Below are 25,624 nucleotides of genomic sequence, written 5' to 3'. Positions count from 1 at the left end.
TAAATTATCAACTTTAAACAATCTCTCAAAAGTTTTAGGCACCTAATAAGTAATATTTGAAAAGTGAAAGATTATGTTTAACACATTCTTACTGTTTGCATAATTACGTAACATTCAAATAAGTCAATTTACATAACAGAATATTTAAACAAACTAATTTGGAAACTGTTTAGAGGTGTTACAACATTTCTATTTGGACTAAAGGGGCACCTACCATACTCAATAAATCCCTGTTCCGCAACATAATTAGACCGCGACACAGATTCAACATTTATCAAAGTTTCTCATTACAACATGTAGAATTAAATACTAAAAACTGTGATAAATGATACCCTTGTGTCTGATAAAGCAATGCAGTATACTGTATACAGTTTTCTACACCATTATTATTGGGTCACAACTTGGCACCAGATCATGAACAAAGTAAATACCTCTCCATGATTCAAGACCATATTCACCCAAATATTCATAAATCATATGTTGCGGAACAGGGATAAGTGTAAACATTTTGAGAGCGAGATATTCATGTTTATAACGGTAATGAAGAAATTGAAATACAATAAACTCACTTAAAAACTTATAGAAATCTAGCTTCCTGGCTCAAAAATAATTCTTAATATACCTTATCTAAAAGTCCTCTTAATGAAAGTGTGCAAGAATTGTTAATACCTTCTACTGTTAATTATGATTTTAAAATCATAATAAATACATCTTATTGCTTAAATAAATCTTTTGATCCAGCAAAATTAATTAAACTTAAGTTTCTAAATACGATGCATTACAATTATCATTGCATTATTCAGTCAGCACTTTTTTTTTATGCAAGAATATACAGTTTTGAAACATGCATTGCAGTTTGCCATCCTGTGAATAATTTAATGTTCTGCACTATAGTAACATTGATAACCTATAAAAAGTGGTATTATTGCAATTATTGCAACTATTATACTATGTAATACTTCCAATTTGATTATTTGAATAGGTACCTAATATACTTTAATACTGTACATCAATCTATATAAAATGCATATTGTCACCCAAGAATCAGAATGTCACATGTACTACTGTATTAACAGAATGTCACTTATAAACATCAGAATGTTACATTAAATAACATAATGTCACTTAATACACATCAGAATGTTACGTTAAGTAACAAAATGTCACTTATAAACATCAGAATGTTACATTAAGTAACAGAATGTCACTTATAAACATCAGAATGTTACATTAAGTAACAGATTGTTACTTATAAACATCAGAATGTTACTTATAAACATCACAATGTTACATATAAACATCAGAATGTTACATATAAACATCAGAATGTTACATTAAGTAACAGAATGTTACTTATAAACATCAGAATGTTACATAAAGTAACAGAATGTCACTTATAAACATCAGAATGTTACATAAAGTAACAGAATGTCACTTATAAACATCAGAATGTTACATTAAGTAACAGAATGTCACTTATAAACATCAGAATGTTACATTAAGTAACAGAATGTCACTAATATAACTTATAAACATCAGAATTTTACATTAAGTAACAGAATGTTTTTATAAACATCAGAATGTTACATATAAACATCAGAATTACACAAAGTAACAGAATGTCACTTGGAAAATCAGAATGCTACAGAACGTCAAATATGAATATGATGTATAATCATCAGAATGTTGCATTAAGCAGAATGTGACATATGTAACAAAATGTCACTTATAAACATTAAGTATCAGACTGTCACATGTATATAACAGAATGTCATTTATAAGCATCAAAATGTTACATTAATGATCAGAATTTTACTTTTTATAAACATCATAAGTAAACCCAAAACTGGATACAGTAATGTTTTCAGTTCATACATTTTAAGAAAGTTAAGATTGGAGTGAATTCCGGTTTTTATTTGCCTGTTTAAGATGTTAATTTATTGACAGCAAGTACTGTATATAATATTATGCATTGTGTAGGTTAGTGATAAATACAGATAACTATAAACACTAAAAAATGTAATCATACAGTATGTGAAATAAGTTACAATAATTTAGGATTTGTGACAGTACAGAAAAACTGACTTTTATAAAAGCATATAACTTTAGATTAAATTATCTCTACACTCATTGAATGTATAATTTAACAGGTAGTCTTCACATTAAAGAGCTAATTGACAAACTGTGAAATTGATATGAATTATGATAAATAATTTAGTAAAATATATAAAATCACATTTGCTTTATTTCATTTTGTTAATCCTTAGCACTTAAATTGTAAGTTAACCATGAAGTTGATTTTAAGTCATCTGCAAGGGATATTCCTAACGTACATTCATGACTAAATTTCCTGTGTTTTATAAATGTACAAAATGCTGTGCTTTAAACTCAAGGATCAATTTATCAGTCAAGTTTGTTTAAAATATTTCTGTCATTGAATTTCATTTAATATGGACTATTCAATTACACAACACAACACACACAAAGAAAAAGACGTATATTTACAAAACAATCAGCATTGGGAGGGCTCCTCTTTGCTTTTGTAATAAAACGCAGCCACAAAAGGGTAAACCATTGCGATTGCTTTGTAGACGTATGCCCCTTTCATATAACCTAGCAAAACTCCACACATACCAGGACGTATAGTGTTTGCCCCAGTGTGTTTAAACTCCAGGCAAAAAGGGGTATTATTGTAGTTGTGTTGTGCAATTGGAAAGTCCTGATGACAATCAAAATATAAGGTTTTTTTTGTAATTACAATTTATGCCAAATAATAGAAAATTTTGATGACAAAATAAACTCCTTATGACAGCAACAACCTAATTTCAATGAAACTACAATTGTACGACTATATATACAGTACAGTATATAAGTGTGGATAGTTAAAATGCTGTATGAAAACGTTTTCTTTGTGTAATGAATTATTATATAACATACTGATTGTAGATTGAGTGATTGATGTAGGTTATCAATAGAGACCTTATAATAAAGCTACACAGCACCAAAGATACGGCACAGCCCCATAGATTGTAACAGTCATCAGCTCACAGTGACAACCTCAATCACAAAACCTGTCATGAGATGTTTAACATGCTCTAATGCTTTTAATCTTTGGTGCCACGCAGTAAAAAGAAAAGACATCATAAAATAAAGGCGACACACACTTGCATACACTGACTGGACAATTACTAAGTCATATTCATGTTCTATCCAAATCTATTTCAACCTTACTGCATTTCTTAATTAGTTTCTTTAAATTACAATTTATTTAACTTACTATATAGGTAAATATTTTTTTAGAAATGTTCAAGTTAATAAAAATGATGTTATAGCTTAAGATACAATATCGATGTTTTTCATTTGCTGCAAAAGCAGACATATGCACCATACAAGTTATATGGTGTACCTAAAATACATTTAAACCTCTTACATTTTTGTAGTCGTCTTAAATTCGTTTACATTTTGTGACCCTTAAGTTGCTATAATAACAACGTCCATTGCCTTAAACATTAACCCTAGTTTTTATATCCTATCAACTCCTAGGTAACCTTCCTCTTGCAGCTTAGATACCTAACCTAAAGATGTTTATCAGACTACCATTGTATAACAAGTCTTTGATGACATCCAACCGCCCCTACTTTGCTGATGGTTCTAACACCACCGTCCCACCCCAAGCCCCAGATGGGCTTATCCTAGTCCTAGTTTCACTTAAATGATGTAATGCCCCTTAAGTATCTTAAAACTTACCAGCTATTCATGCACTTAACTAGGCAGGGGTGCAGGTATTGGTATAAGTTTATCCTTGGAAGCAATATGATGGTAAATATGAACTTCCTTATCCCTGCTCAGCCCTGGTGGGGCATCTTCTTCTTTCGTCAGTATTCTCTGAAAAAAAACCCCATTTTTTTTATTTATGGCATTTATTGACATGAAACTCTCAATTGTATCTATTCAAACCAGCAACAAACACCACACACACAGTGATCTGTCACCGCAAATCAAACAAACTACATATTCGCCTAGTGGAAAACAAGCTTATCAAACTTTGTGAAAAAAAATGTGATGTGCCCATATATGGACATGATGATGTCATATCACTACCATATTTAAGCATATCACTACCATATATGGGCACATCACACAAGTTTGATAGTGTAGACAGAGCTTTAGACCTAGATTTCCATCCAAATCAACATTTTACTTACTCAAATCATACTTTCTTTAATGCTAAACACTATATTGTGATTTTAGACGTTCCCGAAGTGGCGCAGGGAACTGGTCCGAAAAGCGTCTCCAATTTTCCTCACCTACTTCGTTTTTGAAACCCTGCAAGATCTATTAAACACCAAACAAATTTAAATTAGCAAGAATGCATGTATCTAGTACATAGACTACAAGTTATAGAAACACTATCTATATATATATAAAGTATTACAATAATTGATGTGCTTTCTGAAAATTTACCACTTTTGACATATATATTTCTACCTGTAATACAATACTAGTAGTTGATTACACATTGTGATGCTGAAAGAAGATTTGCATGAGGAAAGAAACTAGTTTGATGCTGAATAATTTGTACTAATTAAATAAAAAAGTAATAATAATTTTAATAACAAAAAGAGTTAAGTGTGTAAAGACATCAGTTGGTATCATTGGTATGAACCACACAATTGGCAGCTTTCTTCTCTACGTGAAATGTACAACCGCATACCAAGGGCGACATAAAGGCGTAAAGGATAAGAGGCATGGGTTCGAAACCAGTGTCTGAGGCAAGATGCTTTACTCTCATTGCCTAGTCCTTCGGATGGGACGTAAAGCTGTTGGTCCCATGTACACAGTGCATGTTGAAGAACTTGGTACACTACTCGCAAAGAGTAGGGGATCGTCTACTGGTGTGCTGAGCTGGTAGGTGCTGCATAGCTGTGGTGGGTCCATGGAGGCAATTGTACCTGGATTTAGGCACTGCACTGCAGATCAGTAGAGGGCATAATCATTTCTTCAACCAAGGAAGGATAGTAATCACACTATCATGTGCACTATACAAAAATATGTTTTATATCTCACCTTGAAAAACATTTCCTTTAGATCTTCTTTTGGATTAACCCATGAGGCAACTGCATCACAGAAAAATATGAAATCCTAAAAAAAAAAATTATAACATACAATACCATTAATTATTTAATATATGAATTATTCAGGTCAAAAAAAAAGATTTATCCAGATATTATCATCATTGCGAGTTGACCTGATTTCACCTTGAACAACCCAATTCTGTTTTTACTGTACCTGGTACAAATTGCTGTATAAGGAAGTGTTTATTTGTGGCAACAATGCAACGCACTGTAGTATAACAAAGTGCAATAAGTAGCCTGTACTATTGTGTTTACACAACATTTCCCACCATAAATTGTTAGTACAGTAAATAATCCGAAATGCCCAAATTTAAATGTTTTCTAACTATAACTATAGTAAGTTTTCTTTCTAACTTTTCTGGCTGTTTTACTTTATCGTTTTGATTTAGCTTTTCGCTTTTTTTTTTTTTTTTTAAAGATCCAGCCACTGATACCCACAGCATTGTCATTTTTTCAGTAAATTGTCTTTGGATTTATAACTATAGTAATATATAGAAGGTAGGATCTTGTCCATAGCTACAAAAATATAAGACTGCTACAGTAAAAGGCTAACTGTTTGTGATTTATGGTATATTAATATATTGGGTGTTTTCATCATGTTTTCTTAGCTCACTAGGATGCATAGAACAATCATATAACGCCTTACAATGTTTACATTACAGTACTTGTATTACATAAATAACATCTACAATAAAATACCACAAATGATTATGATTTACAAACAAGTTTTTGATAGAAAAAAAATGGCTCAGGTTATATTGTTAATGCTACTATTACACCTATATAACAAAACACATTTCCTGAATGTGCTAGCGCACTTGTAGCAAGGGTCAAGGCTGGCCTTAAGCCAAGCAATTGCACACAACTGTACCTAACTTCCTGGTCGCTATTTACAAAGAAATAAGGCACACTCGAACATAACAGGTACATATTTATCCAAGCGAGATTAGCCAAGCTATTCGGACAGAAAGTGGTGTGATCAAAAGCCACATTATTTACAGTGCTTTTGTACAGTGTACATAGTTTTCTATTTTTAGACACGTAGTTTACTATTTTAAGGCATTAATACTAAATGGATTCAATGTCTTTTGTCTATTAAATTATCTTGACTAAATAAATGTAATCTACTGTACATGGTTCATTATTCTGACACTATACTTATTATCTGAATCCTTTTGTCTATGAAAAATTCTTAACTAAATATATGTTCAAGAATACAGTTTAAATAAGAAAATCCCTATTGCCCATTAAGTTTTGCTTACTATAGTTAAATCTACCAATAGCTGATAGATATTAAAAGAAAGAACACAACTAACCTGAACAACTCCATTTGGATTAATACTAATCATAGCACAGATACCACGGAATGCTGAATCTTTCTCCTCGTTGTCTCGGATATTACGTAATGACGTACACCTGAACATAAACAAAAACATTTCACAGGTATATTTCACAGGAATATTTGTTCCAATTGAATGCTTGACTGTTCTATTCAACAAGGCACAACTGAGTTAAATAACTCATGAAAATATATTCCTCATTTAATACCAAAATTAATTATTTGTTTTGTAAATTTTGCCCATAGACTTGAGCAGTTATCAACATCATAAAGTTTGGATTTCAGTCACGCATTATTAAAAAGTCTAATGCATAAAATTCTTTCTACAAAAAAAAAAAAAAAAGCACAATAGTAGCTTAACCCTTGAAAGAAAATGAGAACAATTTAAGATTCTGTGAGCCCTGAAAATAATGCATGTGATATGAAATCAACCAATGAAATGGCAAGGATACACTTAGGTATTATAAAAGAAAACTCACTCACCATTGGCGTATAAAGTGTGGTAACATCGGCGCTACATCTTCTGGACAAACAAATCCCAAACGACCAATAGTGATAGCTGTTAGAAAAAAACATGTGATTATTCTGGATTTGCATAAAGTGAGAATATATAGACTTTTGTAGAGAGTGATCATGCATATCGTCGGCGATGCCACGAAGTGACACTAATGTGGCTAGACACTATGCGCATGAACTAATGTTTAACCTTACCATACTAGTTCATTAATTAACAAGATTACACCTTTTAATAGCTGAATTTTCTACCTTTACAAGTATTTAAATAAAACATATAAATGAAAATTTCTTTAAGCTAAAATTATGTGTTTCGTAAAGCTCTCTAGTAAACCGCGTTTTTTGTAAAACGTATGGTTATGTCAAATGACTACGCTGTTAGTGTCTCTTCGTGGTGTCACTGACGACATGTGTACTTATTATAGTTGATTCTCAGTTTACTAACCTGTGTTTTCGAGTAACGTTTTCGGCGTGTTCGGCCTGTTGATAATCTCAATCAACTGATTTAGTACCAAGGGGATATATTCAGCCATTGAACTACCTATAAAACGTTTAAAACAAAATTGAAAGTATGAATTAAAAAATTTTGGAGCTCCTTGGCTTGATATCTGGTTGATTCTGCCATTAGTCATATCTTAAATTTATTTATTAACATTTAACATTTCAAATTTATTGTTTTAGACAGAGCTATTAATTAACAAAGATTAAACACACAATAGAGACACATATTTTAGTTAACAAATTACAGTTAAAAATGATTTACCCATTTGAATAGATATCTCTCCTATTGCCCAAGTAGCGTTGTTGCACACAGATATAAACTCCGGGTTTAAGTTCTGTCCAAGAATTGGCAGAAAATCAGCTGTAAATAAATAATAATTTTATTCATTGTTTGTTTGTGTTTATGTTTGAAGCCGTCGACAGCTGTTCTTATGCAATAAGAGGCGATCTGATGAAAACAGCATTTCCAATGATGTAACGGCTCACCTCACTTAGTTAGACCATGTTCATATGTCATGGTTAGCGGTATAAAGGGTCTGACGCCGGAAAATCAAATCAAACTTCAATGTGTCGTTTTCACGCGGCTATGTGCATATCGATTGGCGCATAGCCACGTGGACCGCCATGAAAACGAAACATTGATGTTCAATTCGCTGAACCGGAACCGTGCCGAACAGGTGTGAAAGACCCTTAAGTGAGGTGAATTATACATGCATGTTATTTTCATGGTTACGAAATGATGATTATTTTGAAAACAAAAATGATATATGCATCCAATTCTTTGTAATTGTTATCACTTGGTAAAATAACCTATTGAAAATATAAAAAAAACACAAATATATGGACTGTTTATAAAATGTGGAATTCATTTCCGAAACCTGTCTTTTCTTCACAATCTTTTATTCTTGTAAACTCTAAAAGTGTGGAACTAATCATGGTTTTGAAACAAAAGAACTATTGTTGTGTATTGTGACCAGTGCCCCAGTCATGAACTTACAATGATTACAAACACTGCTGTTGAGGAAACAACTACTATAAAAAAATAATACATTTTCTTGGCACAATCCATGCAAATGGCTAAATAAATGTGAACTTGAATTGAACTTACGAATACATGGTTTAACATGTTGGAAACAGGCTTTGGTAAGATCACCTAGCAATGCAAATGAACTCTGTCTAACCTCTGGCATTGTATCCTACAAAATAAATTAAAAAGCTCATATTTTTTTCTTGCAAAATAATATATTAACATTTTACATTTTCTTAGTATATTGTACATATTGTAATCTTTTTTTTGTATTGGGCTTGATCAACTAGTGCCCATGTTCCCGACTTACTTTTAATAGATAGAATATTTGAAAATTTGTTATAAAAGGGCTTATCTCTCAAAAATCATGGGTTATAAAATGAATAATTCCTAACTAATAACTTTTATCGGTTACAATAAGTTTTGTCATATTCATAATAGCACATTAACCGTCAGTTAAAAAAATATAATATGTATACAAATACAGTAAAATGCCTTCTTTTTAAGGATGAATGAAACGAATGAGAGGCAATGCTTAACACTATGGCCAAACCATATTAATGTATTGTGCTCCGAAGGTGTTCTCTCTCTCTATTATAGTAATTACTCTAGGTCAAAATGACTCACCTGCATGCACTGGTATAGCAAGCTCATTATGTTACTACGTGCCACTAAGCCTTCAATATAACTCTCTAAACCTTCTGCTAAGCCACTAAGCAAGTCCAAGGCAACTATCATGAAGTCCTTATCTGGAGGCTCAACTTGGTCAGGATTTTGGTTTGAAGCCTTAAAACAAGAAATAATATTTACTTTCTAATAAATGTTACTAAAGCCACTTTCTCCGTTACTATACTATTACCATGCTGGTATGGTTTTCAGTCACAATGGGTCATGCAGGCACCATGGCCAGATACCCCTTTCTTACTGAAGTCAATATATACTAGATTTTTCAGCGTTTGTGACAAAGGAGGGTATGTATTAAAATGCCCTCTACTTCCTACGCTCACGCTAGGGTCAAATTTGCTGTCGCAAAATTTGCGAAAGGTCGCCGATTTTTTTCTCGAAAAATTGTAAATTATTTAACAAATTTAAAAACCATGAAAATGGCTAAATTTTTCGGTAGATACATCAAATAAATGTGTAGGTTGTTGTCTTGTATTGTTTTTATCTTTTTTTCATTCAAAATTTGCGATTAAAACACAATAAAACATGACACATGTGCAGTTTGTCTGTTCGTAATTATAATAAAAATAATGTCTATTCACAAAATAAATTCTCCTTAGTCGGGCGCATGTACATTTACAGATAATGCGATTTCCAACTACTTGCCTGTACAATTAATAGGCCTCCGAACAGAATTAATTGGCTCGAGTGACGCAAAAAAAAATGTTGATAGGCAAGTAATGCAATTGTTACCGCTTATAGTCTGGCGATAGCGGCAAAGTCGTCGTGGTTTACATAAAACTTTATTGGAGCCATTTGTGAAAACGTGAATGGTTAGCGTGAGCATAGACTTCTTGTCCTCCAACCAAATCACGAATTATGCCTTAGCCTACCTGTATTTGTGCGAGTGTTGATTCAGTTAATGATACACATCTCTGATAAACTGGTTCGCTGTATGGCAAGAATCCAGATTGCAGAGCTGTAGCAACAGATGACAAGCACTCTAGCAGGGGAAACAAATCCTTATCCTCATCTCGTAAAGTGTTCCATTTCTCAATAAGAGGTGGCATCAGCATATTAATATATTCCTAACAAATTAATAATCAAACAAAAATTATTTTTAAGATGATTATCAATAATTGTTGAACAAACAAATTATTGAATTTCTGTTTATATACAACACGTCAATGTAGAACCATGTTGATTTAGCATGTTGTATAAACAGGCCCTAAATCTACTTAATTCTTTCATATTACATAAAGCTCTGAAACACTATATATGGACATGATGTCATATCACTACCATATTTGGACATATCACTACCATATTTAGGCACCACACTTTTTTTGTCAAACTAGTTTGATAGTTTTGACAGAGCTTAAGATGTTATGGGCCAACTCGGCGGCGAATTTTGGAAAAGTCGACTGTATATGATAAACTAATCTACCTCCTTGTTTAGATGATGTCCGACGGAATCAGCAAGAGTACCAATTGCATCATAAAGTATAAGAAGGTTCTTGTGTTGATATTTACTGAATGCATACACTAGTGTTTGTAGTATAATTTCCAGGTATGGTACGAGTTCTGTGCAAGCCTCCTCTTCCAGTGTGGCAAATGCACTACAAGCTGCTTCCTGTACTCTTTTGTTTGAGTCGAGTATTCTTTGTAAAAGCTATAAAATACAAAATGGCATATTTGACTGGGCTGCTTTGAGCAGACAATCATCAGATCTAGCTCCTAAGCATATCAAAACGTCGAGAAACTCAACGTAACTAATATACATGGTGTACCCGAAAAACTTTATATCAACATAGACAATTTTGCTAATACCAAAACATACAACTACAATGATACATAGTAAGCAGGTAACAGACTTCTACCCTATTGACCCAATACATAGTAAGCTGGTAACAGACCTCTATAAAGGTAGACAACGAAAACACTGTATACTATAGTTTCAGGTAATCACCCCTCCCCCACCCTTTTAAACCCTGACAATATTGTAGCATCTATGTAAAGTACACAGAGTATATAAGGAGAGATATGCTTTATAAAAGCTGTAAGCTTTAAAACTAATCTACACCTTCAAGCAAGAACACAAAATGTCCCAAAAAAATAGGAAATATACAATGCATAACAATAAATTAGTACTTACCACATTCATTAATGGTTTAAGATAAGTTTCATGTGGTTGACTGACAATCCAGTGTGAATAACGACTCAATGTCCAACATGTTATGGATCGAACCAATGCCTTTTTCTCTGACAGACACTGAATTAGGTACTTAGTCAATTCAGGTAAGTGTGGTACCATAGCATTTCCACATCCTGTTATAATATTAATAGATTACAAAATTACGAATAAAATAATTGATACACACATTTCCATGTATCACATGAGTACAATAAAAATAATACCAAAATCTAGAAACATTTGGGTGAGAGTCCTAGGAGGATGATGGATCATTTTCATTAATTTTTATCTCACAACAGACCTGAGGGAACCCTAAGTGGCCCTTCAACGCTAGAGGCCTCGGGCGTTTTTAGCCTTTTTAGACATATTTTAATGCCTGTTTTATTTTCCTATGGGCACTGCTCAGGGGCCCCCATAATCTCCGGGGCCCCATGGGTTTAGCCAGTGAGCGTTTATACCTGTTACGCCACTGTCTGGATGATATTACATAATAGCATAGATATATAAAGTAATTTGTATAGACATTGTGCACAAAGCTGGTCCTACCCAATACTTTAAACAGACACACATCCACACTGATATTACCTTCAGCTATTGCACCCAATACAAGGATACCAGATTCCTTGACCTCCCAGTCTGCATGGGCTAATGTTTCATTTAATATAGGCAAGAGGATTGGCATTAAATCATCTCGAAAAACATTTGCAAGAACATCTAATGCAGCTGCTGAACATTTACCTAAAAAATAAATAATAATATTTAAGTCAGGCTTTAGGTAAAGTATTTCCCAGGCAATAGATAAATCGTCTTTTTAAATTCAAGCTTCAGTTGAGGTATTTGAAAGGTAAAAATTGAATGCATCTCATAAGTCCGGCTTTAGGTAAAGTATTTCCCAGGCAATAGATAAACCTTCTATTTTAAAATCAGGCTTTAGTTGAGGTATGTGAAAGGTAAAAATTGAATACATCTCATAAGTCAGACTTTAGGTAAATTAATTCCAAGACAATAAATAAACCTCCTATTTTAAGTCAGGCTTTAGTTGAGGTATTTGAAAGGTAAAAATTAATACATTTCATACGTCAGGCTTTAGTTAAAATATTTTCCAGGAATTAGATAAACCTCCTATTTAAATTCAGGCTTTAGTTGAGATATTTGAAAGGTAAAAATGTATACATCTCATAAGTCAGGCTTTAGGTAAAGTAATTCCCAGGCAAAAAATGGCATGGTCTACTAAACACGGATATTATAACATAAACTAGATACTCAAAAGAAAAGAAACTTATAAACTATAATCATTATGACTCACTAAACAGGATTTATTTTTCTGTTGAACAATACCTACTTACTACCATTGTAAATAAAACATGTTTACATATTTATTATACATTTGTATACATATTACTGTATAAATATAAATTCTTTAGTATTCCAAAAAAGAATTATGATATAGATAGATAAGGTTCTACCAAAACACAAAGTTTTTACTCACGTAGATTCCAATCAGACAAGGCATCATCATCGTCCATTCCGTAATCAGAATCCGAATCATTCTATTGGTTAAAAGCAAATAATGATTATTCAAAATTTTCTTCCATTTTTCAACGATTGAACATTTTATGTTTAGCTATTTTTTATGCGCTATTCTTTTACATTTGATACATTTGATTCACGATAGAAGCAGCTAATTAACATTCCTAGAAATAACAGCATTTGTAAAATGTGTGTTTCTTCATTGAATGATGAATATCAATTTTCCATAGTTTGTCCTATTTATTCAAACAAAACAAGTTACTTCCCTGATTTTATCACATGGACATGGACCCACTTTAAATTCATAATTCGACAAATAAAAATATTAAATAACTAAACAATCTACCTTACTATATTTATGTTTCTTTTGAAAGAAGACAACATTAATTATAAATAAACTGTCTTATATATTTTAATTTATATGTAAATGGGCCAGAGGCTTCTATACACATATGCATATAAGGAAACAAATGTAGGTCACATGCCTAGGAAAGAACGAAATTGAATAACAATTTGCTTTAAAGAACTTAAAACAGTTAGTGTTCTGAAAGAAATAATTGTCTATTCGTTGAACGAGGAATACATACTCTTTCATACAAATATTTTAGTAAGTTGAAATAATTTGTATTGACTGAAGTCAAATAAAAACAATAAAACATAGAATAACTTACATCCTCATCATCATTAGTATGTTGCTGAGAGTGGGTTTTAGATTTGTGAAAGCGAGGTTTTATGTCTTGTTCACTATCAGGAATTGTTTCATCATCTTCTACATCTCCTTTCAGAAGGATGATATCAATCTCGGAATATTTCATTCCTTTCACAAGTACTGGAACCAGTCTAAGAAAAAACAAATAAATAAATGTATAGAAATATGCAACATCTATCTTGGCTAGAGCAATATGCAACATCTATCTTGGCTAGAGCAATATGATATATGGTAAGGGATATCGGGCTAGCATGTGGGAGGCATGGGTTCAAAACCTCTCTGTGCCATATTGCACCATATATTGTATCCTTAGGCAAGATATGTTACTCGCATTACCTCTTCCATTGAATGTTTCATACAAAGAGTTTGGAACATTGTTCAGTTAAATTTAAACTAATAATTTACATGTTCATTTTATGAACACATCAATCCCAGTATGGTTTAGGATGTGTTCAACAGAGTTCATATGAAGTCATAAAAAACTGCAAATATAACAATTCGGATGTCAAACTATTGACTATTTATTACCTTAAATAGGCAGTAACACTACACAGCGTTACATGTCCATTGTGAGTGAAGGACAGTTGATATCAAAGAACAATTGAGCATTGTAATTACCTCTGAAGGTGACCAGCCAGAACCTCTTTACAAACAGGTTGCTCTGCTAAAGTCAACCAAAACTCACAAGCTTCTAGTGCAACAGATTCATCGTTATCTTGAGTTCGCATCAACAAATACTGTGAAATGTATATATTGATAAGTACAATATATCCCATCCTTTGGGACACCACTATTCAGGGGACACCTCTATTCAGGGGACACCTCTATTCAGGGGACACCACTATTCAGGGGACACCACTATTCAGGGGACACCACTATTCAGGGGACACCTCTATTCAGGGGACACCTCTATTCAGGGGACACCTCTATTCAGGGGACACCTCTATTCAGGGGACACCACTATTCAGGGGACACCTCTATTCAGGGAACACACATATTACAGGTATGTAAAGTAATATATGTTTTAACACTGCCATCAACCCTATTAAGGGGACACTTTGTTTGGTCACTAATATGCTCCACTTGATCATGTTGATTAAGCTAAGCATGTTAGTTGATCAGCGTTCACCTAAAATGACTGATTTGATCATGATCAGTAAGCATGATCAATGGTGAATGTGAACCTACCCAATGAGTGTGTTTTGACTTTAGAGATTTAGTAAATAATATCACTTGAAATATTATACCTCAATAATATTCTGCATATGTGTATGAGCATTTTAGAGATTTACTAAACAATATCCTTGAAATATTATACCTCAATAATATTCTGCATATGTGGTATGAGCATTTTAGAGATTTACTAAACAATATCATTGAAATATTATACCTCAATAATATTCTGCATATGTGGTATGAGCATATCCAGTCGAACTTCAAGCAGCATGACCAATGCTCTGCATACATTCTTTCTGACTTCATTGTCATCATCATTTGCTAACTCAAACAAGTTCTAGGTAAAAATAGAATAAGAATATTGAATGAATTTCTGTTTAATTTTATTCAAATACAGAAGTACAGCTTAAAGATACAAGTAAGTGGCTGATCGGTTAAGGCAGTGGAACCGTAATACATAGCTGACGATATTAACAAAGGTTCGAGGTTCTGGTGGTTGAACGAGTCTTCTCGGACTATAAACCATAGGTCGTCCAGTGTAAACATCTAGCTCATGTGCACTTTAAAGAACCCATTACATCTTCCGAGAGGAGTAAGGGGTTACCCTAGTGTACTAGTACACACACAGCCACTCATCGTCTTGACCCTTTGGGAGACCCAGTCTTTGACACCCAGTGTAAAGAAATAATAATCAAAAAATAAAAATACTGTTGTTCATCCGTGGTTCATTTAATTTTATACTTAATTAATACTATACAATTTAGGCAATAGTAGTTGATTAGATGCCCGAAATTAGTGATCATAATAACATTTCATTAAAATTTAACACTTAGAATGCAACATAATGAAAATAAAAATTTGATTAAAACAAGCACGAATGTGCAATACTCGGGGTACAGCGAAAGAAGCTGTAATGACGTCATAAGACCGGATGTAACGTCACATACACATCAATAACCGCGCTACCAAACACGGCTATACGGTACCATCTTCGAGACGTGATATGGCTGCATCCGGTATGAAATTTAAAAATCCGGCTCTACAGCTTTGAGGACATGTCCCTGTAGTATATTCATGCTAAAACCGAGCTCAATACTACAACGAATAAGGGAGGAGTAGTACTTTATAAATCGCACTTTTTACTCAATAGTGTCCAGATGGAGGAGGAGAAAATAAGTCCTAGACTCGGGTACCCCGAGTAAAAATGATATATATTAGATCAAATCGGATATCAATGGCTATTCAACAAGGAAATGGAAGGTTGGACAGACATGATTTCCTGGATGGGTAATAATGAACAATGGTGTGGTAAGTAGTAAATAGAAAATGAATGATTGTGGGCTGTGGACACACCCATGTTCATCCCTTGCAACTGTAGGTTTATGCAGTATTCTCAAAATAAGATCCTGGCAACATTGACAAAATGGTGGCAACTTACTTTGATAAAGTCGTCAATATGCAGCATAAGAACTTGTGTCTTACTGATAATGAATTGGTTCACACAAGCTATAGCATGAGATCTGAAATAATAAAAAATAATATGCAAAAAATGTATTGCAAAATATGACAAATTACCTAAGGCGTCATCTACAAATTGTTTCAGACCACAAATCAGCGTCCAGACGCGTTTTCTATTGTTTACCCAAAAACGCGTCTCAAAACCCGTCTGATTTGGCTGCGTCTAGACCCCAATATGCATGTTCGACTATGGCCCCGCCCCTATATACGGCTGACTGCACATTGTTATACTGTGTACTGGTGTTAAACGCGCTACATACAAGTGAATTCATTGAGAGCGTGATGTTAAATTATTATTTACAACCGGCAGTAAGACAAACAAATCAGTACAGGTATACCCTTTTACCGCCGACAGAGTATACTGTAACGCGCAAATTTTCGTTTCTATTTATTCGCGACCTTTTATTTTTGCGATTTTATTTTTCTTGTGCTGAAGAGTGAATTTACCACATGCAAAAACGTTAAAGTTAACTTTTGAAACATGGAATCACTCAAACTATTGACCTACAGTACAGAAAGAAAATACTGCAACTTTACCTACGAAGTAGCTTCGTAGGCTACGTTGTTGGCTTCGTAGGTTCCATTGTTTGGCTTCGTAACCTCAATAAACAACTTTCAATGAGCTACGTACGTTCTGAACTTCGTAACCTAAATAAACAACCCTACGATGTTCTTAGTGAAGTAAGAAGGTGTGAAATTAATGTGTTAAATTTAACTGGCGGAGGACCAAGTTGTAAATATATAATATTTTTTAATCGTAATCGTTTCCTTCGTGCGTGTTTACCTACTCAACGGCGAATATAAATATAAATTTCCCACGATGTAAACGTAGAGACACGATCCAACACAGGTGAACCTCAACGAACAGGCCAACTAATAAACATAATATAGCGAACGTCCAGTCCATCCAGAACGATGCCAAGAAAAAAAGATCGTAAACAATTCATTCTAAATATAGGGCCTAGTATCAGAACGTTTTCAGTCGGTCGCTCAAAAAGACTGCCGACAGAGAAGACCGTAATAAATACAGACCTAGTTTTTTTTGTCACATGGCATGAAACGCGATACTCTCTGACCGCAAACTCTCGCATGTTTTTTACGAGAGGGTGGCTGCCGTCTGACGACGATAAAACAGTCATTAAGATCGTGTACCTGGATTTTGTGTCACATGACATGAAACATAATACTCTCTCTAGCTCTAAACTGCTCACATGTTTTTTCCCCTCCAAATTCTGGTCGAGCCTTTTTCTTTACACATGTCGTAATCATTTTAAAAGGCCTAGGCCCTAGGCCTATGTTAAATCTTAATATGGAATATATATTTATTTTTCATATCCTAGCCTAGGCCTAGGTAGGTGTCGACAACCCAACCAAGGTAGGAGCGTTAAATAATTTATAGGCCTAGTGTAGGCCGCCGAAACTAGGCTAGCCTAGACTCTCTCTCTGCATGAGCTGAGGTCCACAGGCCCGATGTCGTCTCATCGGCGAATTTCCGTCCAAATTAGGATAACCTAGGCCTAGTCTCAGATTTGTTGGTTCTGTGAAATGATACCAATGTTGTTTCACCATACAAGCAATACAGACGGGTTTTAATCACTCAGACGCGTTTTCTATTGTTTTACCTACTAACAGCGAAGACGGGTTTCAATCACACAGACGCGTCTTTGCCGCGATTGGGTAGCTCATGAATATTCATAATAGATCGTTAATGAGGTTCAGCATTGGACACAGACGCGTCTGATGGGTTGCAAGTTTCCAGACGCGTCTCTGTGGTCTGAAATAATTTGTAGATGACGCCTAATCTTTATACTATACTCAGTTTACTTTGAAACAGACCTACAAAACGCATTACATTTTTGTTTTAATTAATCAAAGAAATTTAATTTAAGCAGGATTTAGCACTTTAACTGTGTCTGTATACCCACCTTATTTTCGGACTTGTATGCTTAAAGAATCGTAGAAATTTTGGAATGAGAATATTAAGTGGTCTGTTGAGGCTATCGCAGTCTAGCACCTCGGCAGAGTCTTCACATATTTTCTGTAATGCACCAAATGCTCCCTATAAAAAGAAACACTAGTTTAAATTGACTATTCACTATTCATTCTATTGGATGAAAAAAGTTCTATTAAATGGTTCTATTACATGGAAGCTGTTTTGGGCAAAGTAAGGCTGACTGTTGTGTCTAAAACTTTTCTAACTCAACAACCAAAATAGGAGCACTGCCTTTTTTAATGGTCCACCTTTCCTCCTCGTTTTCAACATTGATTAAAGATATAAGCAGCAGATTGATTGAATACCAGTTTACTTTAGAACAGAAGGTGTATTATAAAACATATAATGAATGTTTTGTTCGTCGAAAACCTGACTGACTATTTAACTTGGCTTCCACCTCGCTAGACTGACAGTTTCAACTGATGAAAGCATTCTACCCATTCAACTCATGAACATTGTATACTATCCTCTTAAGCTCTGTCTACACTATCAAACATGTCACAAAAAAAATGATATGCCCATATATGGACATGATGTCATTTCACTTCCATGTTTGGGAATACCACTACCATATTTGGGCACATCACACTTTTTACCAAACTAGTTTGATAGTGTAGACAGAGTTTTATGCAGCATATCAAGAACTCACCTCACATGTGTTGTAGTCCTCCGAATCCAGAAGGTGACAAAGTGCCGGCAGAAGTTCCTGCCAATTCTGTAGTTCACCTTTTGTTGCAATGGTTGTGATCAGAATACCGATGGTGGCCCGAATTAACGGTGATGGATCTCCTACATTTTGCAAGCATTCTCTTTTGATAAATTCAGTTGTCTCCGCTGGGAAGTTGTGAAAGTGCGCCCTCACATTGTTCTTAAGAATAAGCCCACTTAAAGATCTAGTAGGTTCATCTGTATACAAAACATTAAAATAGATTTACAATCAAACAAGTATTAATTCCAACCTGGGATACATACATGCCCTCAATTCTAAGTAACCTTAATGTAAAAATGATCCCTAAAGGTATATGCCACCTTGATTTATAAGTGAAATTGTTTTTATACAAAATCAATCTTATCATTTACATACATGCCAACATCTGAGGTTAAAAAACGGTGGGTTTTGTTCAGGTCAACCACACCTTCTACTTATTATTGAGACCAGGGCATGACAAGTGGTATCGGGAAAAAAATAAAAAAATTATGACTGACGATGGTCGTACAATATATTAAATAATAGTAATCCGGGGGCATGATGTTAGAGCCTAAAATCCCAGTCAAACGGGAGTGTTGGAATGTATGCATTTATGGCAAAATTAAACTTAGTGCACCTGGTGCAACCACTTATGATGTACATAAATTTTACCTTCAGTTTTCAGTTTAGTCAGCACAAATATCAAATAGTTGTTAAAATCTGGAAACTGATTTAGTGATTCCAATTTCTAAAACACATTATTAAGGAATTATATAAAAAATATGCTTTATTTTAATTATTTATCAAATTATTTTTTATTCAAACACATGTCATTTATATTCTATGAGAAAATAATGTAATTGTATTGCTTGATTTAACCTAACACTATTCTTCCCAATTCAATAAATCATCAGGAGCTAGGCTGTTACAGTGAGTGGGTTTACCATTGTTGTGCAATATACAAAATTTAATTTTTTTTAAAGATAAACCATGCTGTACTTTAATCGAAAAGGGGGAAAATAATGCATATAACCACCACCGGGTTTATTTAGAGTGGGTTCTTTTTTAGTTATCTGAGGTTTAGGTAAATCTACGATTCACTGCCATTGTTGATCACAGAGAAAACATTTTACTAATTTAGGCATACCTGTAGCCATACATAGTGTATAAAATAAAATTGTGTTGCATAGAATAATCCCTACAGAGTGAACCATAATCTTTGACAAACTAAATAATAATTGTAATTTCCATTCCACCCATATATACATTTCTATGGCCTAGAGTAGTAGGCACTGACTGACCTATATAGGCCTAGGCTAGTAAACTAATATTGATATTGTCAGCTATTGAAAATAAAAAGGTTTTGTCTTGACAGCAATTTTCAAGAAATAATTGTATTATTTCTATCTATCATGATCATAACTAATAAGATGTTTATTCATACAACAATTCGTGACGCATCGTTATTGTTGAAAATAACCTTGCTTCATGTTTAGGTCTACCGCCCAAATCCCAAACAATCCACTACGGATTATATGCGGAAGAACAACGTGACCCCGTTGTGTTGACTGGCCTAGGCCTACCTAGCTAGCTACTGTAGCTCTTTCCAGGCTAGAGGGGCTGTGAAAAAAGCACGATAAAAACACATTTAAAATCGAGTACTGAGGTATTTGTTCAGTGTAAAATATAGGCAAAGGATACTTGTTGTACAGCTCGTTGCACTTCTGTTGTAGGACTCTGAGACTCTTTCAATAACTGTACAATTTGTTCAAGTCCGGCAGGTTCAGGTTGCCACGCCGTTACAGTCGCCATTTTGTGCTGATCGCTGGTGGTGGGTGGCGAAACGAAACACGAAATAGGTTTTTTCATTCGCTCTCTTCTTTTTCGTATGCGCCACACCATGCCACACGACTGTTGCCGATCAAATCCGAAAATATCCGAAAACTACTTTATACTTTTTCGCGCTAAAATTGAAATATTCAATCCCTAGTAATAATATTATACAAGGCACCTTCTTGATAATACGATAATGGTGTAAGGCTGTTGAGAAAATCATAATCATTAAATAAAAGTTATTCTTAAAATACTTATAAAGCCTAATAATAGGCCTACTGTAGAATTTAATTTTATGTGAAAGTATTAAAAAACGGGTTTCATTCGTTTCAACTCACATTTTAACATGGACATTTTAACACTGAGACTAAAAGAATTAACGTTCAATAAAATACTATAATATCAAGGTAAAACAGAGAAATGGTTCAAATCGTAGGCCGGAGAGTATATTATACAAATAATGAATGTTTAATATTCGTGTAATGGTACAAATAATGGCATTTGGTGAATGATGAAAGGTTATATCAACTCGGCGTTGCCTCGTTGATATAACCTTTCATCATTCACCTCATGCCATTATTTGTACCATTACACTCATAAACATTCATTATTTGTATATTATATAACACCTAAATAAATTCCTGTCATTTGATTGGACGATTGTGGGTCACATGGCGTGCAATAGTACGCACTATTAAACGATCGTTTAATAGTACTTTTTTAAACATTTTGTGTACGAAAAAAAAAACGTTTCGCGGATGAAAAAAAATTTAGAATACAGAAATTACATTGAAATACAACAGCGCCACCTGTCGTCCTGCCTCTGTTTGACAGGAATTTATTTAGGTGTTATATAATATAGAATTATAGAATAGCAACTCATACATTTCTTTTTTTGATCCACAACACATTATCTCTACCAAATAACATATGATCAGAACTTTATAATAATTTATGTCTCTTGCAACTTTAATGGCGATACATTGAGGAGGATTGATAACAGTCACCAGGGATGTGAACAAGTTTGAAAGTTTGTATATTATTGGTTAAAGTCTAGTTAGCTCTTGAGAAATCACTATAGATTGTGTGGCGCCGTGACAGTAGCATATAGGCCTACAATTATAACATGAACATGAATGTAATATAAAGGGGGCCAATACATTTAAAAGTAACCTAAACATTTTTTTGAAGAAATAAATGTTATAGTTATACCACCTTCATGGTTTTACCCCCCGGCCTATTAATGTGTTGAAATACTTACGGAATGACATATGCGACAAAAAAAAACCTTGTGAGAGGTGTTTTAACGCTGTCGCCGTATGCAACAATGACGTTTCATAGGAAGTAAACTTAGCAACAGTAAACAGTACACTGCTGCACTTAAAAAGGCGGTGACTAATACTAAGTATAGTAGTAAGTTTATAGTAGCTAACGTATCATTAACTGTCATGGCAAATGAAAGATTTATGGAGGGAAGTATTGCATCGTTTTCTAAGGATATGAAGCGATTAGTAAACCAGCGTGAATTTAGGTTCGTATGCGCATTTTAACTTGTAGTTTTACATTAATCCGACTATAGAAACTTTAAGCACTACATCGGCCGGTGCTATCGTATCTAGCAAGCAAAACATAAGGTTGAGATTGGTTATTGACAGGCAACATATTGATTCTCTGCGCTTCTCCGTCAGTGAATTGTAGGCCTAACAGTTGGAGATAAATTAGAACCAGTATTGGATAAAGATGTACTTTTACTACGTAAAAAATGTCTGTGTGTTTAGGCCTACACTGCCTTAGGCCTTTACGCCCCACTCCTCAACCGCCTACACCTCCCCAACCCCCACTCCTCCCCCTACTCTCATCCAATATTTATAATGTATATATTATGTATCTAACAATTTTTCTATATTAATTAACAGGCACAGAACAGAAATTAATTAAACAATATTTATTTATAGCGATGTCAAATTCCTAGTCGGTGAATCAAAGAAACCTATATTCGCCCATCGTTGTCTTTTGGCATATCGTTGTGAGGTGTTCCGTGCAATGTTTGCCGACCATAGTCACTCTGATATTTGTACTCCACTGGTGCTGACGGATGTAGACCCTGACGTTTTTTTAGCCGTTCTGGAATTCCTTTACACAAACTGTGTAACTTTGAATGTTAAAACAGTAAGTATTTATAAATAATTAATGTTATTCAATATTGAAAAGGTCTCTACAGTTTATAATAACCTCCTTGTTTTGACACCTCTTGATGTCTCCCATATAACAGACATAATACCATAACAGAAACAGAAAATAAAAGGTTCCCAAAATATTCATTACAGTGGCGGGTCTAGGATTTTGAAAAAAAAAGGGATTTGATGTACTATCTTTCGCATTACAATTTGTGAAATTTAGAGGAGGCCCGTGCCAGCTGTGCTCCCCTTGAATCCACCCCTGCATTAATGGAAAACACAGGAAAGATGACACCCACTCAAATAATTCATCAATCCTTTTGTAGAGTATTGTGATCGCTGAGGGGTTTCCACTCTAAAATCTTCACCTTTGAATCAACCACTTCAGGTACTGTAAATGATTATTATAAATAGTATCGGTCCAATTACACTGCCCTGTGGAACCCCACTCACTTGTTACCGGTCACCATTTCAATTTTGAACCATAATGTTTTATTTAAAAGTTCTTAAGCAACATTCACACTGATCCTGGATAACTCATTCTGTACAAAACATGACATAGCCCAAAACAAATTCAGGCTCAGTGTGAACCTTGCTTTAATCTGAATAGAAAAGCTAAAATAGTTGTTTGTGTTTTGTTCAGGCTGTTGATCTATTAGCGTCCTCTATTGAATACGGTTTGGATGAGCTTAAACGTCTTTGTACAAAGTTTCTTGTTGAGAATATAAACTTGCAAAACGCTTGTGAATCCATGCAGGCAGCCGTTACCTATGGACAATCCGACTTACAACTTAAAGCAATCAGTTATATTGAAGATAACACTGAGGTAAAGCTCTGTCTACATTATCAAACTAGTTTGTGTGATGTGCCCAAATAATATGGTAATGATATGATGTCATCATGTCCACATATGGACATTTTTATGTTACATACAGTTTGATAGTGTAGACAGACCTTAAGGAATATAATAAATGTAGTTTATGACTTTTAGCATATTTTTTCATTTGTATTTAAATGTATTCATCAATTTACAGTACTGTATGTAAAAATGATATAGTACATGTCTACAAATATGTTTTATTTGTTGAAATACACTTTTAATTCACACCACAGGGGCGGTTGCACCTGGTGGCACGCTCCCTCTTTTTGACAGCTAAACTGCTTTTGCCATTTATTTTTTACCGTCTATAATAATATGTTGAATATATGAAGTGTTTCTCGTGGACTTTTCAAGAGTTACATACCAATATACTATATATTTACCTCCTTTGTTTTTGTTTATTTTAATAGAATGTGTTCAAAACGCAAGGATTTCTAGAAATGTCAGAATCAGCTGTTATTGAAATATTAAAAAGCAATCGTTTGTTGATGGATGAGCTGATCATACTACAAGCAGTGAAAGAATGGGCAAAAATTAATTCTGTAAGTGAGAGGCACACAGAGGGATAACCCTTGCCTGATGTAAAAATTAACTGTGTATCTAGGAAGCTATGTATCATATTATTCGCAAATGAAGACCAGATTTAAATTAACAATATTAAACACGTTTCAACAACACTCTTCCTCCTATATATACTTTTATGACCTACAAAAAGCACGTAACAGGGGCAGATCAAGGATAAGGTTAAAGGAGACTGAACAGGAGGTACTGTATGGGGTCTGCATTAACAAAATATTGCTTATAGTATTAGCCGTTTTTTCACCTTTCAACAGTGAGTGAGTGAGTGGTGGTGGGGGGGGGGGGGGGGTTGTAAATCTAAATCTGCTTAATGCTTTCCCCTATTATCGAGAACTTCAGAAAATTGGTAATCTGTTTATATTTACGATATCTATATTTATTAATTTTTTTGTATGAAGTACAAATTACGTCAGAGTAGGGCAAACATCTGACCAATTATTTTTTTAGTTGTTATATAAAATTATTCCAACAATGAACTTCTATTCTGCAGGCTGTGCTAAGCAAGTCAGCAGAACTTATAGCTAAAAACGTTGTCCAACACATACGACTTTCGCTGTTATCACCTGATGAACTTACAGAAATTGAAACAAGACAAGAATAACTTTATACCAGTAACTACCATTACTATTATACAGCATAAATATTAATTGCTTAAAGCTGACTCCAATACAAAGCTTGAAATTACCGTCCTAAATGTCGTATACTAGAACACTAGCTAGTTATGGAGGTTTGCGCATGTGGACAGAAAAGGAAGTAATGTAATCGTGATTGGCTTTTTAAATTTCAGGTTTCGAAGATGGCCTTTGCTTGGAAATTTCACGCATTGCATCAGTCTGTTACTGGAGATGAGCAGACAAGGTTGAGGAGGGGTACACGTAATAGAGAATGCCATCAAGGTTTACAGAAATGGGACGCTTAATGATGTACACAAGGGTGTACACTAGGGGAAAGAATTCTGCCCAAAGCAAACACTGCATTGTCAAAAAAAATCTTTGCTTGTACTGTGGTATTATTGTATTAAAATCTTCAGTCTTATCTCCCCATACCAAAACTAGCCCACACCCTTGGTACAGTATTTTAAAAGTGAAAGTTACATTTAGGAGTTTTAATTATAGTATAGTAAAAGGTGCTTGCTATTAAATCATATTTAAAAAGTAGTATAATTAATG

The 25,624-nt window shown here is 34.1% G+C and overlaps 2 protein-coding genes across 3 annotated transcripts; one reads left to right on the top strand and one right to left on the bottom strand.

Annotated features, from left to right (window-relative positions):
• Nucleotides 1–1,522: 1,522 nt before the first annotated feature.
• LOC144844430 (transportin-1-like) lies at nt 1,523–20,798 on the bottom strand. 2 transcript variants are annotated; one of them, XM_078701333.1, is made up of 22 exons: nt 20,688–20,798; nt 19,659–19,734; nt 18,948–19,204; nt 18,231–18,364; nt 16,226–16,307; nt 15,002–15,124; nt 14,230–14,348; nt 13,574–13,742; nt 12,862–12,922; nt 11,958–12,110; nt 11,334–11,506; nt 10,626–10,850; nt 10,072–10,266; nt 9,143–9,301; nt 8,597–8,684; nt 7,751–7,849; nt 7,433–7,528; nt 6,958–7,033; nt 6,452–6,551; nt 5,068–5,142; nt 4,202–4,335; nt 1,523–3,883 (listed from the first exon to the last, which is right to left on the bottom strand). In XM_078701333.1, exons 1-21 carry the CDS (start codon nt 20,796–20,798, stop codon nt 4,228–4,230), a joined length of 2,679 nt encoding a protein of 892 aa, XP_078557459.1. In that variant the 3' UTR covers nt 1,523–3,883; nt 4,202–4,227. The 2 variants fall into 2 exon arrangements, with proteins under 2 accessions (XP_078557459.1, XP_078557460.1); XM_078701334.1 differs by having other exon boundaries at nt 1,523–3,885; nt 4,206–4,335.
• Nucleotides 20,799–22,174: 1,376 nt separating this feature from the next.
• LOC144844464 (BTB/POZ domain-containing protein 19-like) lies at nt 22,175–25,558 on the top strand. Its single transcript, XM_078701400.1, is given in 7 exon segments — nt 22,175–22,350; nt 22,775–22,988; nt 23,640–23,822; nt 24,287–24,418; nt 24,946–25,052; nt 25,054–25,066; nt 25,243–25,558. Coding segments are annotated over 7 exon segments (864 nt in total). The 5' UTR covers nt 22,175–22,267; the 3' UTR covers nt 25,375–25,558.
• The last annotated feature ends 66 nt before the right edge of the window (nt 25,559–25,624 follow it).

The sequence above is a fragment of the Antedon bifida genome, chromosome 6, assembly GCF_963402885.1.
Source record: "Antedon bifida chromosome 6, ecAntBifi1.1, whole genome shotgun sequence".
Classification (NCBI taxonomy): Eukaryota; Metazoa; Echinodermata; class Crinoidea; order Comatulida; family Antedonidae; genus Antedon; species Antedon bifida.
The sequence above is the reverse complement of the archived record's forward strand: the minus strand, read 5'-3'. Positions and strand labels throughout refer to the sequence as shown.

Bases quoted from the DNA above. Each gene is read 5' to 3' on its own strand.
- LOC144844430 (XM_078701333.1), bottom strand. From the start codon at position 20,798: ATGGCGACTGTAACGGCGTGGCAACCTGAACCTGCCGGACTTGAACAA. The intron at 7,529-7,750 runs GTAAATCATTTT...AACGTTTTATAG, and splicing joins AGAGATATCTATTCAAATGG to GTAGTTCAATGGCTGAATAT. The intron at 6,552-6,957 runs GTGAGTGAGTTT...GTTTATGTTCAG, and splicing joins CCACACTTTATACGCCAATG to GTGTACGTCATTACGTAATA.